Source organism: Ceratotherium simum, chromosome 3 (assembly GCF_057802395.1).
Source record: "Ceratotherium simum simum isolate JZ-2026a chromosome 3, ASM5780239v1, whole genome shotgun sequence".
Lineage (NCBI taxonomy): Eukaryota > Metazoa > Chordata > Mammalia > Perissodactyla > Rhinocerotidae > Ceratotherium > Ceratotherium simum.
Genome location: NC_141902.1, coordinates 53,646,350 through 53,658,749, shown reverse-complemented (window position 1 = coordinate 53,658,749; position 12,400 = coordinate 53,646,350). Strand labels below are relative to the sequence as shown.

The 12,400-nt window shown below is 45.1% G+C and overlaps 1 protein-coding gene across 1 annotated transcript in view; it reads left to right on the top strand.

The window, feature by feature from the left end:
* The window catches only part of MYO1E (myosin IE), a 196,861-nt gene extending 188,167 nt beyond the window's left edge, over nt 1-8,694 (top strand). The window contains exons 27-28 of the mRNA XM_004421637.3: nt 2,960-3,129; nt 7,599-8,694. Of these exons, the coding sequence (XP_004421694.1) occupies nt 2,960-3,129; nt 7,599-7,675 (247 nt within the window). The 3' untranslated portion in view covers nt 7,676-8,694. The remainder of the gene's footprint in view (nt 1-2,959; nt 3,130-7,598) is intronic.
* The last annotated feature ends 3,706 nt before the right edge of the window (nt 8,695-12,400 follow it).

Genomic DNA, 12,400 nt, shown 5'->3' with positions numbered 1-12,400 from the left:
CATTTCCCAAGAGCAGAGAGAAGCTGTTAGAAGGATTTTCAGTGGAAGATGAGGTAAGCTAATAAACTCTGAGCTGGGGGAATGTTCAGGGAGCCCAGAAGGGAAGCAACTGGCAGGAAAGACGTGAAGGAGGAGGAACTGAGAGGGCTTAGTCAAAGCTGGAGGCGGATGGGCGGGCGAGAGGGGCAGGGGTCCACTCCTGGGATGGCCTCAGGGAGGCTAGACCTACCTTTCAGGTGGTCACCCGTCTTTGTCGCCCCACTGAGAGGCCCCCTGCCCGGGGACTGCACCTTAGTCCCAATACTCTTGGGTTCCAGATGCCTCATCAACCTGCACTAATGATAGGTTTTTCCCCTGGACGTAAGAGAGGCCATCTCTCCATCTGGGAGTATTTGGGGAATGTGTGTGTGTGTGCGTGTGTGTGTATGCACACATGTGCACGTGTGTCATATATACACGTACGCTCCCAGCCCTACTCCCTGGAACTGCCAGGCTAGAGGCTTTCCTCCCTCCCATGGTGCTGTAATGCACCCTCTCCCCCCATTCCTTGTTGCTGGGAAATCAGGTGACTTCTGGAATCCAGGCTAATGGCTCTTATTAACCAAATGCTGACACATCCCTAATGTATAGGCTGCTTAATTAAAAGCCTGCTCGCCTGGCCAGCTTTCAGAGCAGCAAGCACTTCTCAAGCAGGGAATGGGGATTTCCAATAGACCAGGGAGGAAATGAAGTCACGCTAACCGTCTATGAGATGCTTTTCCTCTATAATAAAAGAAGAGTGCTTGGTGGGGGTGGGAAGGTGGGGACGGGGTTGGCCTGAGAAGAATGGAGCCTGAGTAGCCTTGGGGTTTGCTCCTTCCCAGGCAGGGAGCCCCAGGCAGCACCTTAGGAACCCAGCTCCTGCCAGGGACAGTCCTACCACCCAGCTGGCAGCCAGTGCCCCCCCCCCCACCAACCACCCCCTCGTAATCCGACTTGCTCATCAGTGCCCAGTTAACGTCTATTATGACAGGACCCCAGCAAGCACAGAGGGCTCTGGCCTCCTGAGAGCACTATTCAAAACTGGGTGTGCTTTTTCCTTCAAAGACCCTCCCTTTTCCTTCTTCATCCTGCAGGTGTTAACAGACCCGGCCAGACCTAACAGCCAGCCCCCCTGTGTTGAGTTCAGCCCAACCCCTCTTAGAAGAAATCTTGTGTCTTTTACAAGCAAATGAATGTAGGCTTTAATTTGTCCTTAAGCAAAGTGGGGAAAAATGTTTTCTATATTTCTATTTCTTTTTTTCTTCTAGATGCTTTTTATGAATATATTTAATAAATGGTTGCTTCAGATATTTTTAAAAATCTCACTAGGGGCCAGCCCCATGGCGTAGTGGATAAGTTCATGTGCTCCGCTTCGGTGGCCCGGGGTTCACAGGTTCACGGTCCCCTGGGTGGCACTGACGCACTGCTTGTCAAGCCATGTTGTGGCGGCGTCCCATGTTAAGTAGAGGAAGATGGGCACAGATGGTAGCCCAGGGCCAATCTTCCTCACAAAATAAAATAAAATAAAAGCTCTCACTAAGTGAGAACAAGCTATAGTTATATGCCTTTGAGACAGTGCATGGATGGCGGCTGGAGGCAGTACAGTATGTAGGAAGAATACATTCAGAGCTAGAAGCCCTGGATTGGGGTTCTGGTGCTGGAGATATTTTTGATGATCATGACCGAGGGGAGGAGGTGATACTGGCATCCAGGAGGTAGAGGCCAGGGATGTTGCTAAACACCCTACAGTGCCCAGGACGGCCTCCACAATAGAGAATTATCTGCCCAAAATGTCAGTAGCACTGACGTTGAGAAACTGCTCCAGATAAACTCACAAGAACGTTCACAGCAGCATTGTTGTGTGATATAGCTGCAGTTATCCCAGATGACCATCGACAGTGGACTAGATGAGTAAGTTGTGACGTACTCATGCAAGGGAGTGGTATAAAGTGATGAGAGTGAGTGAGCTACAGCTACATGTGATGAGAGTGAGTGAGCTACAGCTACATGTGATGAGAGTGAGTGAGCTACAGCTACATGTGATGAGAGTGAGTGAGCTACAGCTACATGTGATGAGAGTGAGTGAGCTACAGCTACATGTGATGAGAGTGAGTGAGCTACAGCTACATGTGATGAGAGTGAGTGAGCTACAGCTACATGTGATGAGAGTGAGTGAGCTACAGCTACATGTGATGAGAGTGAGTGAGCTACAGCTACATGTGATGAGAGTGAGTGAGCTACAGCTACATGTGATGAGAGTGAGTGAGCTACAGCTACATGTGATGAGAGTGAGTGAGCTACAGCTACATGTGATGAGAGTGAGTGAGCTACAACTACATGCGTCAATAGGGTACATCTCAAAATGGAGCGAGCGATAGTAGAATATACAGTTAATATATCCTTTTATACAGTTAAAAACAGGCAAACTACAGGTATTGTTTAGGGATACTTCTGTGTGTGGTAAAACTACAAAGAAAAGCAGACTTATTGATACAAAATGCAGGGTAGTGGTTAGTTCTGGGAGGGATTGCAGCTGAAGAGAGGCACCGGCAGGCTTAATGGCACTGGCGAAAGTTCTGTTCCAAAGTTGGAGCAGGGGGGATAGATACGTGACTATCTGTTTTCTCATCATTTAGATGTATAAATATGCTTTATAAACTTTTGTATGAATATGTGTCTTTTCCACGTTTCCTTCTATGCTAGGGACACAATAACAGCAGCTAATGTTTATTAAGACCTAACTATGTGCTTTTGCAGTGACTTTGTCAGGGAGGGGATTTTATTCTCAGAGAAGGTTTAGGGAGTGACATAGCCTTCTAAGGATAGAGCTGGATTTGAACTTGAGCAGGCCAGTGCTGGCCCCATGCTCCAGATGACCACGTGTTGCTGCTGCCTCCTGTCGGGTCCCATCCCTCACCTGTCTCCACTCTCTCCACAGGGTCCGGAGACAAACGACCAGTCGGCCTCCCCCTGCAGGGGGCAGACCCAAACCCCAGCCCAAGCCTAAGCCTCAGGTGCCACAGTGCAAGGCTCTGTATGCCTATGATGCTCAGGACACTGACGAGCTCAGCTTCAATGCCAATGACATCATCGATATTATCAAAGAAGGTAAGTACATGGCTGGTTGGCTGGCCAGGACGGCCACCCACAGAGCATGTGGTCACGTTGCTATAAAAACTAGTTTAAACATAAAGAGAATTTATGGGCTCCTCTAACTGAAACTTGCAGAGGTAGGTCAAACTTCAGGCTCAGTTTGATCAAGACTCCAGCTTCATTTTTTTAATGCTTCTTTCGGCTCTGTGCTTTTCTTTGTATCTGCTCCCTTCTCAGGCTGTTTTCCTCATGGTAGCAAAATGGCCGCATCAGTTCCAGGCCAACAGAGCTCACCATGTCAGAAATCTGCTTTATCTCTGAAACTTCTTTTAGCCATTGGACAAAATTCCTAGGTTTCACTCTGATTGGACCAAATTGGTCATGTGCCCATCCCTGAACCAATCTCTGTAGCAAGACAAAGGCTGTGTACCCTGAGTGGGTTAGACCTGGCAGGGACTGCCTAGGAAACGGGAGTTAGAGCTATCCCACCCAAACTTCATGGCCTCCTCAGAATGAAGGTAGATGGAATGGAAGCCAGGGAGGCAACCCATAGCATCCACTATAAAAGTGGTCTTGGCTGAATGCTTTATTAATTGGATAGAGAAGATAAGTTAGAATATAATATACATATAATCAAGCATCAGTCCTTATGGAAGCATAAAAAACAAAGGTAACTCCTGACTTAGGATGTTAGAAACAGCACCATGAAGGAAATGGCCTTTCTGGTGAGGGGTGGGGAGAGAGAGAAGCCGTGGGAGCTAGAAAGAGCGGGTCATTTTAGGAAAAGGAGCTGCCGCTCGACCGCGGTGCAGCCTCCCCGAGGCGGTGTCGTGGGGGGTGAGGTGAAGCGGGCAGCGGACTGCTCAGAGAGGACCCTGAACGTCAGGCTCAAGAGAACTTGTGAAGACAGGGCGCAGCCGTCCACGGTTTGTGAGCAGAGCGAGGACCACCTGAGTGGACAGTGGTCCTTGGCAGGGTTAGCTTTCAGGAAGAAGTCGCCAGGGACAGTTCCAGGAATTGTCCTTTAATAGGTTCCTTCATGACATGGGCTCACTCCCGGGGGGTTTCTGGGCCCCTGGACCAACCTCCTTCTAAACGGCCTCTGGGCATTATTTTTATCTCCTTTAACTGCTAGTTTTCTACAGGTTTTAATATTTTAAGCCATTTAGTATCCTTCTTCAAAAGTGTCAGAATAAAAATAAGTGTTGAAATAAACTCTTAGTAAACACAAACAGGATTTTTCTCACCAGCTTTGTTAGCAAAAATATTGGAAATGACCTAATGTCCAGTAACAGGGATTGGTTAAATAAGCTTTGCTATATCCATTCAGTGAACTTTGATGCAAAAATTATTTTATTAACGATAATGATGCAAAAGTGCAGTATATTTATTGAAATGGAAAAATGTTCATGGGAAAAGAAAAAGTTTATAGACTGTGGACTATAGTCTCATTTTTGTAAAAATATAAAACGCATATGGCTATATGTGTGTATGTATATATTTTCATATATATATGTTAGAAAATGTTAAAGTGGTCTCAAGTGTTGAATTTTAAGTGACTATTACTTTCCATTTCCCAATATTTTCAAATTTTTTTAGAAATAATATGTATTGGGTATAATTAAAACAATTAGAAGTTATCAAAACATGTGATAAGTTATTACTGTAATTTAAACAGTGTGATGTGAGTGCAGGAATAAATATATATTTACGTAAGTGGGGTAGAATAGAATCCAGAAACAGAATCATGTGTCTATAGGTATTTAATATATGGCAAATGTGGCATTTGAAATCAGGGGAAAAGATAGACAATTACTTTCCATTTTGAAAATAAAATTATCTCTCTACCTCATACACAAAATAAATATCAGATGAATTAAAGATCTAAAAAAACTAAATTATAAAAGTCCTAGAAGGAAACCTAGAATATTGTATTAATCTTTGAATGGGGAAAGTCTTCCTCTGGAAGACATAAACCATACAGGATTTAACCTCATGAAGAGGCTAAATTAAAACCTTCTGTATGGTGAACAGCACCAGGAGCAAAGTTAGATTATAGAAAACAGACTGGGAAAGAACGTTGTGCACATCAATAGCTCCTCCACGTGAATAATAGGACAAACAGTCCTGTCCAGAAGCAGACAAGGGCTCTTGAGGCAACGCCCAGCAGAGCCCCCCTAACCATCAATGAAATGAGAGGTAAAACATCTCGCCTGTGACACCGGCGGAGGGTCAAGTGTGTGCAGTCCACGTTCCCTGTCCAAATCCTTAGAGCTAAATGAGTTCCAGAAATCAGAGATGGGAGCTTTTAGGAAGTCAATAATGGTGTATATATATGTGTCCTATATGATATGATATGATATAACACCCCTTGGGGATCCCAGGGCAACACCCTAGATCAGACTCAGTGTTACTGCTGTGAAACAGGAGCGTTCACATTCTGGGAAGAGGCAGCATGAACAAACTCATGTCACTTCTGGTCAAGTTTTGCCATCAAATGAGTTGCAGAAAACTTAATTTTCAGAACTTTCTGGATTTTGTCATTGCAAATAAAGTGTGGCCTGTAGTATCTGTGGTTAGTCAGGGAAATAGGTACCTTCTTTCATGGTTTACTGCTGGAATAGACTTTGGGGGAGGAAATTTAATAGTACTTATCAAAATTTTTAAATCTCCATGTCAAATGATTACTTCAGATTTATGTTTAACCCTTTCCACCAAGATAAATTCCAAATAAATAAGTATTTAAATGTATAAAATAAACATAAAAAGTCCTAGCAGTACGTATGGGAGTGTTTTCTTTTTTAATAATATCATGGTGGGAAAGGATTTCTGAAAGTGATAGAAAACCAAGAAGCTATAAAATAATATATCATTTAATTCAACTATTTAAATATTAAAATATCATAAAAAGTTAATAAAAATGGGAGGAGGGATATTTGCAACTCATATGACAAATTCACTTAATATATATAAAGAACTTCTAATCAACTAGATAAAGACCAACATCCAATAGAAAACTAGGCAAATGCTATGAACAGTGGAACATATGGAGCTATAGGAGAGAATATGGAAGCTCTTTATATACTGATAGGAAATGATCTTTAGCATATATTATTAAGGTTAAGAAAAAGTACAGAACATGTAATATGCATGGTATGCTATCATTTGTGTTCAAAAGGGTAATTTTTATAAATACTTGCTTTTATATACATGAAATATCTCTGGGAGAAAGTACAAGAAGTAGGTAATATTGCTTGCCCTCAAAGAAGGGATCTGGGTGGCTGTGTTCCCTGTTTATCATTTTGTACTTTCGAAAGTACTGTACATATGAGAGTACTACCTATTACAAAAAAATAAATTACGTTTTATTACGAAGAATAATAGAAGGTCCATATTCTTTGACCCAGAAATCTGTCCTATAGAACTACTTGCACATGGGCATAAAGATAACATGTATGGACGTTTACTGCATAAATAGTGAAAAATTGGGAACAAATGTCCATCAATAAGGAAATGGTTATATAAATTTTGGTATACGATGCAGCTGTCTAAAAAATGGGATACAGACATGGAAAGATTATATTTACAAGTATTCAAAAGCAAGATGCAGAATAGTAAGATATAGGATGGCCTGTCTGTTTAAAATGAATGCATGTGTGTGTGTTTATAATCACAGAAAAAGGTCTGGAAAAATATATACCAAATTCTTATTGCTGGTGAAGGGTCTGGGATTAAGATGGGAAGTAAGGCTTCTGAAGTGGTGCAGACAGGTTCTCCCAGAAGCAGAGACTGAGATGGAGTGGGAAGTGTGAAAGGAGTTGGGGGTGGGGGGCGTAGCTCCTGTGAAGGGAGAGGGGAGGAAGCTGGATTGGGAGCCATCAGACCACAGCGCCACCGGACAGTCTGCCAGCCCAGCAGCTGCTCCAGAGCAAGGCCTGCCTGTTGAGGAGGGTGATCTCAACAAGAGCAGTCGGCCTCATCTCAGAGGCTGGGCAGTCCTACAAGGCGGACAGCTGGAGGCTGTCAGCAAGACCTCCCATCTGGGCAGCACATCTGTGTGTCTGCCGTGGGAGAGGGGTTACTTTTTACAACAAACTTTTTCATCTAAAATAAAAGAGAATAGGGCCGGCCCTGTGGCTTAGTGGTTAAGTGCGCACGCTCTGCTGCTGGCGGCCCAGGTTCGGATCCCGGGCGTGCACCAACGCACCGCTTCTCCAGCCATGCTGAGGCCGCGTCCCACATACAGCAACTAGAAGGATGTGCAACTATGACATACAACTATCTACTGGGGCTTTGGGGGGAAAAATAAATAAATAAAATCTTTTAAAAAATAAATAAATAAAAGAGAATGAAGAAGGAAAAACAACACAGATGGAGCCAAATCACCTTTGCCCATGTGATGCACCCATGGGAGTGGCATCTGTTTGGCCCGGGGAAGAACAGCCTTCCTCGTCTTCACGTGCACCATCTCTGTCTCCCTGCAGATCCTTCTGGCTGGTGGACGGGTCGACTACGAGGCAAGCAAGGCCTGTTCCCCAACAACTATGTGAGCAAGATCTGAAGCGCACAGAGACTCTGACACACGGGACGAAGGAGCTCCAGGCACAGACAGGGGAGGGGACAGTTGAGGCTCTCCTTCTGATCCATAGCGAGCAATTGCTTCTGCAAGACCTGGAGTTATTCTAGTACCTTCCCAAGGAGGACATTGAAAAGCTGGGTTGGGGACAAGGGAGTGTCACTCCATAAATTATGCAAAAAGGTAGCCTATTCATAGGAACCCAGGAGGGCAAAACCACCACCAAGATTTATTTATTGTATTTAAACCTGGTGAGAGGACAGGGAGGTCCGCTCAGACCTTGTTGGCTCTATCAAAACAGTAACCTGCTCACTCACCAGGTCCAGGGAATGGCTGTAGGTGGCCGCTGACAAGTGCCTTTAGTTGAAGAGCACATTTCTTGCATTCCTCTTTTCCTGACCTGACACACACATTCCTCTCTGCCACCTTCCCTCAGGCAGGACCCACTCTCTACAGGCTGGGCTTGGCATGAGTGGGCACTTCCCGTGCAAATGCCAAGGGCGGGCATGGCCCGCTCAGCCACAGGTGCAGAGGGTGCTGGTTTACACTTTGCCGGGACCATCAGAGCTGCCGGGCTGGGCAGGGGCTGGGGGCTGGGCTGTCAGCCTTGCTTTCTCTGGGTCTTCACTTGGAATGTGGCTGGCCCATGTTGGTTTTGTGTTTCATGCTGTACCTATTACAAGAAGGATCTCTTTTTTTCAAGCTGTACATTTATAAAAACAGATCATATACTGTACATATAAAAATCTTGAGATGGTAGAAACATGTATGAATGTACTAAGTAGTATCCCACTGTACTTATCAATAAGGTAGGTTTTATTACAGAACTCGCACCAGGTACTTACAAATGTGCACTTCTTCTCAGCTATAGAATCAGTGTTACTGCTTTCTAGCTCGGTCCCTGCAAACCCTTCCCAACCCTTTCTCCCTGTAGGTAATTTTCCTCTGTCTCCTCTGTGACCCTCCCCCTACCTCCTAAATAAATAAAGGAATCAGTGAACCACCTTGTTCTTTTGTGGCATTTGTTCTGGGCTGAATTGTGTCTCCCCCCAAAAAGATGTTGAAGTCCTAACCCCCAATACCTCAGAATATGACCTTATTTGGAAATAGGGTTGTTACAGAGGTAATCAAGTTAAAATGAAATCATTAGGGTGGGCCCTAATCCAATATAACTAGTGTCCTGATAAAAAGGGGAAATTTGGGGGGCCAGCCCCGTGGCCTAGTGGTTAAGTTTAGCACACTCCACTTTGGTGGCCTGGGTTCACGGGTTCGGATCCCCAGTGTGGACCTACACCACTCATCAGCCATGCTGAGGTGGCGACCCACATACAAAATAGAGAAGATTGGCACGGATGTTAGCTCAGGGCTAATCTTCCTCGATCAAAAAAAGAGGAATATTGGCAACAGATGTTAGCTCAGGGCAAATCTTCCTCAGCAAAAAAAAAAGGGAGGGAGGAGGAATTTGGATACAGATTGACACACAGAGAGGGACGAGGATGTGAAGAGTCAGCCATCTGCAAGCCAAGGAGAGGGACCTGGAACAGATCCTTCCCTCACAGCCCTCAGAAGGAACCAACCCTGCCGACACCTGGATCTCAGACTTCTAGCCTCCACAATTGTATGAATAAATTTCTGTTGTTAAGCCACCCAGTTTGTGGTACTTTGTTAAGGCAGACCTAGCAAACCAATGCAATGTTTATTGCAGTAATCGTGAAACATTGGAAATAATGTAACGTCCATCAGTGAGAGAATGGTTATAGGGGAGACGGCCCTTCTCTACCTCTGCTTCTCCCAGTTGCCACAGCCATCCTTAAGCTACTGGGAAAGCAGCGTCTGACCAGCACACACCTTCTTGTCACTTCAGCACCCCCAAATCCATGGGAAAAAATTATCAGGGGTTACAAAGAAGGGAAAAAATGTATCCGCATTGGGAACAAAGTAAACGATTTAATTCTGTGTTTTACTTCAAGAATAGGGAGCAAACTTCATTCAGTAACAATAACAAATAATGTTTAAAGTATATTTCAGTTCATTTTGTGACCAATTAAGAGAGAGAGGAAAATAAAGCCATAACGTGAAGACATGAGGAAAGGTAATCCCGTTGACACCAAAAGTCTTTATATTTTACAAAGGACGTTGACATTCCTGGACTCCTGTAAGTGGGAGGAAGGAGAGGACCAGACTTCGAACCGAGGAGCATCAGGGACTCTCCGTAGCCTCAGTGCACAGGCTGCTCTCTCATAGTCAGGAACACCAAGATTACCTTCTGTTGTTACCATACACCCCTGGCTGGCTAAGACAACCTTTTGTTTCTCCTGCTAAAAATCAGTCCTGAGATAAAAGAAACACAACTTTAAAAAAATTTGTTGCTGACTGCCAGGAAAAGTCTGGATTAAGCATAGGTTCTGTTTAAAAGGGCTATCTTGAGAATAAATCTTAACTCAAGCTTTGGAGGAACTAAGGTGACCTTGATGGGTAGTAGAAGAAACCACAATGTGTGAAATTTCTTAAATAAAAGTTTGTTGGTTTTAAATTTTCCCTAATGTTATGCATTAAAACAAAAAGAAAAAAACTCACTGGGGCAAAAAAGTCAGTCCTGGCTGCTTTTAATTTAATGATTGTCATTTTTAAATTGTGTGTAACTGGGCCCCTTCAGGCTCTAGGTGACAAAACAGGCACTGAGTTCAACATCCCCATGAGCAGCAGGAAGACCCCTCATCCGTGGGGATCACAGAGCAAGCCTGCGTCCCTGTACCCTTGTACCCCACCCAGCGCCAGCTCAAGGAGGTGCTTGACCACTGTTGCTTGAATAGGTGAGAGAATTCATGTTTATAGGTGAAGAAGACTCAAGTCGTTAACCTGGGTTTCCTCTAATCTGGGTCTAGCCAGGCCTGCAGTTTGGTTCACTGTTGAGTTAAACAAATGTGCAATTAGTACATGAGTCACTTAACCTGGGAGAATAAAGAGGATCAAGGGGCCATCCCTGCTTTCTAGAACGTGCCATCCTGTTTGGGATAAGGGGTGTGCATGTGCATATACACCACACATGTGTAGCAGTGGAATGTGCAGTGTGAAGATGTGACAGAGCCCTTCAACCAAAGGTTTAAAGTAACCATGAACCAAGAGAGTAGGCTTGATGGTGGACCCTGGGACAGAGGTGGTCCAACTAGCAGGAGAACGGCAGTTTGGCCTCAGACCCCTGTTTAGACTCTTCAGTATTGTTGAGGACCCCAAGTAGTTCTGCTTTTGTCGGTTATAGCTCTCAGCATCTATCATTTCAGAAATCCAAACTGAGAAAAATTTAAAACACCAACACACATTCCACACACTGCCAAAGTGAGGACATCATCACAAGTCATGTAGCTTCTAGAAGATTCCACCACACACTACTGACAAGCGAGTGTGAAACAAAGCAAATAACATCCTAGTATTATCATGAAAATAGTTTTGACCTCATGGACTTCTTGAAAGGGCCTCAAGAACCCCCAGGGGTCCCTAGGACACATTTTGAGAACGGCCAGAAGGGGTACGTGCTAATGCATAGGGGATGTAGCAGGAAGAGTAACTGGCTTTCTGGAAACATTATGCAAAAAGGCCCTCTCTTCCACAGTGCTTGGGGAAGCGATGACGCCCACGGAGAGGACAAAGGGGAAGGGCCTTGTTATGAGCTTGCTCCCCACCAATAGGAGTGCACACCACCCACACCCCAACGTGTTGTCTCAGGCCATCTGATCAAACGGGACTCACCACCATTACCAAGTCCAGCCCCAAGAAGGTGGAAAAGGGGCGAGGAGCACAGCTCCTTTTAAAAAGATTCCTTGCAAAGTGCACACACCATGTCCACTCATACTCTACTGGCGGGAACGTAGTCACGTGGCCTCAGCTGCAAGGGGAGCTGGGAGTCTCTGGCTGCGGACAGTTAGTCTCTGCACAGAGAGCAGCTTGCTCAGGGTGCCAGGGAGAGCTTCCTCCTCCTTCAGCCATGGCTCCTTCCAGGCAGAGAGGCTCACAAGAACAAATGAGAGACAACATGGCTGTACCTCCATATAACTTACGATCTCCACTGGTTTGCCACAGAGCAGAGCTTATATAAGCCAAATCCTTCCCCTCCGTGACTCCCTCCATCTCCTCCCCAGACCTCCAAGCGGAGCCGGGCAGACTGAGACTGGCCCTGCCTCTAGCTCTACTTCTTCTACAGGTGGTTTTCTGGGTGGTTTCCCTGGCGGGTGGGGGCGAGTCATTTCAGGAGTGGAGTGCGCATAGCGCATCTGGTGGAGAGCCCAACCATGTTCCTGGCACCCCTCACTTTTGTGGTCAAGAGTGGGAGCCATTCTGTAATGTTGCCCCTTTCCCTCCTTGTTTTGTGTCTCTCCCAAGGCCTAGCTAATCTCCACAGCTCCCCCTGAATTTAGGAACTCACTTTTACTCCTACCAGCTAATCTTGATGTCTTTCTCTCCTACTCTACTGTTCCTGCCCCCTCTAACCGGTATGGCCTAGTCTAAAATCTCCACTTTGCAAATGGGAAGGCTCAGTCCAGTTCACTACCTTGCCCAAAGTCACATAGTGCTTAAGTAGAAGAGTCATCATTTGAACCCTGATGACCCATGGCCCACACTTTTCATCTTTGTCTTCCACAAATATTAAGGAGTTTGATAGTCAGTCTAATTGTCAACCTTTAAACTTCCATTATCTTTCTCTCAAAAATCAAA